The sequence below is a fragment of the Belonocnema kinseyi genome, chromosome 4, assembly GCF_010883055.1.
Source record: "Belonocnema kinseyi isolate 2016_QV_RU_SX_M_011 chromosome 4, B_treatae_v1, whole genome shotgun sequence".
NCBI lineage: Eukaryota > Metazoa > Arthropoda > Insecta > Hymenoptera > Cynipidae > Belonocnema > Belonocnema kinseyi.
In genome coordinates, this window is record NC_046660.1 from 97,108,568 (window position 1) to 97,113,251 (window position 4,684).

Below are 4,684 nucleotides of genomic sequence, written 5' to 3' on the forward strand. Positions count from 1 at the left end.
GAGAGCTGAAAAAGGGGTCGTTTTCCACCAGTCCCAGACCGCGTCGCCAGTTTTTGGCCATCTCTATTCTGGCGTAACTTTAGATACTTCGTAGTATTATTAACTTTATTCTCCACGTACAAATGCGTATCTTGCGATTTATAGAACAAAATGTTTCTTGAGAATCTGTCGACCTATTTTTTACATCGAATAACATTAATAATAGCGGAGCGCCGACGACAACCATTGTTACATACCTTCTGCAGGTCCTCCCGCACATGAAATTGAAAATAGTAAGTCTACCTAAAGTCATCAAATTGCGCTTGTCAGGACCCAAACGAGTCTTTCGAGGGAGGTGTAATACTTTTACTTTACCACTCTCCCCTATGCAAGATCCTAGCTAAGGGTAGTTCCCCTTCGACAATTACAGAAAGACCCTCAAATCCTCAGTATTTCTTGCGCCTATTTCTAAAAAAGGGTCACTCTCTGTATCTTTCGGTTTAATAAACAAAAGTATCTCACATCCAAGTAAAAGAAGTGTAATTTACTAGACCGTCACACATGTTTCCAGAATTAGGTGTCAGGGGTGGGGGCGATAAAACCGTATTTAATAACCGTATTTGATCGTTTTAGCGATGAGACTTGGTGCAAAAGTCCTTTTAAAAATTAAAAAACAATCATCTTATTTCTGTAGATTGTACACTTAAGCACAAGAATGCTATTTTTTTCTTTAATCAAATTTTGCAGAATGTCGATTGTGTAATTTTCGCGTATTACTGAATTGCAGGATACTTTTTTAATGATTTCTAATAAAATAAGAAGAAGATTAAAAATATGCGGATACCCTGCCAAAAAAGATCGTGTCAATTTTTTAAATAGTATTTCTTCTCTGTTTCTTGCGTACTTTCTAAAAACTGCTTATATAATTTTCAAAATTTAATGTTCCACTCGGTTACGCCTGCTGACTCTGTGGTCATTTTTATAGGCTACGTTTTCGTCTTCTTCAGACTTTCAAAGACGATATAAAGGACTGTTTATTTATTTTAATATTAACTTTAAATAAAAAACGGAAAGTTTTTTAATTAATTACAAAATCTGTCCTTAATCTAATTTGATTAATTGTTTCAAAATAAATAGATTTGGAATCCGCTTGTATTAAAAAAATGCAGATAAACATAATTTCCCTTCTAAAATTTATCTATAGTACAAACATGATTCTCAATCTCTAAAATTTGTAGTTTTGTACCATTTCAGGTGCGAAGTAACGCAAAAATACTTTAGTTGCTTTTTTTAAAGTTTCATTTCAAGTTTCGAATGAGTCTCGCCGAATCTCTAAGGAACAATGATCACATTTTAAATAGGTTACCTCTTTTATTTATATTTGGGAAAATAACTGTAAATAATATGTATTTTGTACATTAAGTATAATTTATTTTCATATAAAAGGAGAAGCGGAACTTTTTAATTGTTCAGTATACACAAATAGAATTATTTGGCTGCAAGGCTAGTTAGAGTTAGTCGCATAAGGAAAATTTTGGGTAAAAAAGGATTCCTGTTAAGACAAATGAAAATCCTCTTAACCTGAAATTTAAGAGGAAATTTTATTTACGTCAAGAAAAATAACTAAAAATATTAGTGCTGCGAAGAACTGCTTGCTATAATTTGATTTTTTGTATAAAGTTTTGAAAAGCGTATACCTTTGATTAATTTGAAACTCTGTATACCTATGTATTTTGATGCGCTGATCACAAATACAACAGTGGAAATGCCTGCCAATTTAATTATCGTAGTGAAACCCCATAAAATCATGGGGTTTCTAATGAATCTCGGTAAATACCAGAAATTTCGGAACATTTTTTAGCCAAAGGTTGTAGATCTAATAAAAATTAGTAAGTTCAACAGGCTTGAGTCGTTGAAAAGGGGCAAGGGTTTGACCAATATTATTTCTGTGACCAGTCACAGAAGGGCCGACGACTTACTAGCCTCAACTCTGTTGCACTTACTAAATTTCAAAAGCGACTATCTTAAAAACCATCAATCTGGAAGAAAAAGTGTGTAGAATAAAAAACATCACGTGCTTCCCTACACATATCAATATGTAGAAGAATACTGTACGAAATCCAAAGAATTCGGTGTGAAAGAACCTTGCATTACACTTTCGAGTGGTTTCACTCGACTCAGGCGCGACTTCCCATATCGAGATCTAACAGGATTACACATTAAAATTTTTTTTTATTATATTTACGACTTTGGTCTAACAAATTTTCTGAAATTTTTTATATTTACTTACATAAATCGAACAGCCATGACTTTGATGGGGTTTGCATGGTTTTCACCATGAAAATCAAATTTGAGCTTATTTTCACTATCGTATTCGTAATCAGAGCGTGAAAATATATAAATATGCAGAGTTTCAAATTTATCGGAGGTATGCGCTTTTCAAAGGTCTACTAGATTTTTTTATTATAACTAGTTTCATAGATTTTTTGGTGTCATGTATTTTGCACAATGAAAATTGGATTATTAAATTGAGAACAAATCATTCTTTTTAGATGCCCACTAATCAGATGTCAGCCTGATAAGATCGAAGTACGTATACCAGGGGATTTGTCAAAAGAGTATCCAGGATGTTGTGATGAACTCATCTGTATATAATCGACGAAAAATATTAGATATTTCCAGATTTTTTAATATAATGCATTAATAATAATCTACTTCTTAAAATATGTATAACAGACGTTAATAAATCAACATTTAAATGCTACCTTACTACATTTTCTTTTGTAGAATAATAAAAAGAATTCCACGGAAATAGTAATAATTATATATACAATATAGCAATAATTATTTTAAAGGCACCAAATAAATTTGCTTTCTCATAGAGAAAGGTTTTCCTGTTACAAAAGAAAAAATGGACTTTTCAATATTTTTCGAATTTATGTTTCTGTCTTACCAAAAATCTTATTTTCAGCAAATCAGAGAGACTATTTGCGTAAAAATTCTGCGACTTGGTTCTGACTTGAATTCCACCAATTAAGACATATTGCAGACGAACTGTAAACATCTTCCGATGTCTAATTTTTAAGACGGGACCAGACTTTATTTCAAATCCTAAGACATAATGTCTTGTCTTAAGATAGTGAAAATTTCACCTGAATACTGAGGCAGATAAACCTGACCTGGCAAAATGAGTCATACAATGTCATAAAAGCTAGTGTTTCCTTATGTTTACACAATTATAGATATTTTATAGAAAATATTCAAGATAGAGAAAATATTGTACGTTTCTATATATTTTTACGGCAGAGAAAGTCCTTATAAAAACTTACAATTTAAATTATTTTGCAGCAATTTTTACGGCGATAGTTGTTGAGACCCTCAAATTTTGAATTCTTAAATTAAAAATAATTAGTTTAAAAGATGCAATTTCTCCTTTAGGAATTTTAGTCCTTCGCATCTGTTAACTGCTAAGATCATAAAAATTACACATTATGTAACATCGCCTCTCAATTCTTGAGAAGCAGTCAGACATCACAGGTCTTAAGTCGAATTTTTACGTCAAAAGGAAATTGAAGCATTCAAACGAACAAATTTCTATCTTGCAGTAGTTTTATATTTTAAATTTAATAAAAACACATATATGGGCATTTTCACCGAAGTATCATTTACTCAAAAAAAAAGTTTCAAAACAAATCATATGGCACACATTACAAACTTTTTGCCTACATTCTAAATACATAGAGAAACGCATTTTGTACCATGGTCAATATGTTTAGCGTGCGCTCAGTTTACGCAAATTATTGAAATTAGTACGTCCATAAGCTTAATTAAATGAATAATATTTTAGGAATGGTAGATCAAGGAGGGTTGTTTCTTCTCTTTAAATTGATAAAATACTTTCCAGAAATGTGTAAGTCACTATCTTTTCGATTAAAAATATATGACAAGTTTTTTCAAAGAAATAATGCGGGCTTCATTAGAAAAATTCGAAACTTTATTACTAAATTCTAAGTCATCATACTTTATCTTTAATTTTAAATAAGGGTTGGTTTTTTCTCCAGTACTTAAATTATAAAGTAAACTAAAGAGTTTAAAGAAAATATGTTATTTTATTTATTATTCTTACAATGAAGCACAACAAAATATCAAAGGGACACAAAAGTTAATTTATATTGCTAATAATTATTTTTCTATTGTGCTCAGCTTTCTTGCTTTTAAGATTCTGCTAGACGTTGTGTTGCCGGCTTTTGCCTTTTTCACAGTTGATTTTTTCACATCTGATAATATTTGAAATCAAATTACATTGAAATTTGTCCGAAAATATAATCACATTAAATATTTTGTAAAAAATATATAATTCTTTAGTGAAAAGCAGTGTAAATAGAACAAACAATAATTACAAGCGAATAAATATCTTTGTTGAAATTTTAATGACAAAAAGCACCAGACACTTGAAAAAACATATACAAATATATATTTGATTACATAAACGTAAATTATATGGATAATTTGATTTAACACTAAAATCTTTAGTTCAATAACTTGTTACAACTTCTTTCATTCTTGTACAAAAACTAGTTTTAACAAGTATAGATTACTTCTCTAAGCTACAGTCTGTCAAGTTAAAGCGTGGGTGGCTTTACTCGCAGTCGGTAAGGTGTATCGACATGATTTTGGTGTCAAAATATTAAGAAGAGCTCCCTCT

The 4,684-nt window shown here is 30.7% G+C and overlaps 1 protein-coding gene across 1 annotated transcript in view; it reads left to right on the plus strand.

Annotated features, from left to right (window-relative positions):
* LOC117172103 overlaps positions 1 to 2,696 on the plus strand; it is a 15,767-nt gene extending 13,071 nt beyond the window's left edge. The window contains exon 3 of the mRNA XM_033359881.1: positions 2,532 to 2,696. Within this exon, the coding sequence (XP_033215772.1) occupies positions 2,532 to 2,634 (103 nt within the window). The 3' untranslated portion in view covers positions 2,635 to 2,696. The remainder of the gene's footprint in view (positions 1 to 2,531) is intronic.
* Positions 2,697 to 4,684: the final 1,988 nt, after the last annotated feature.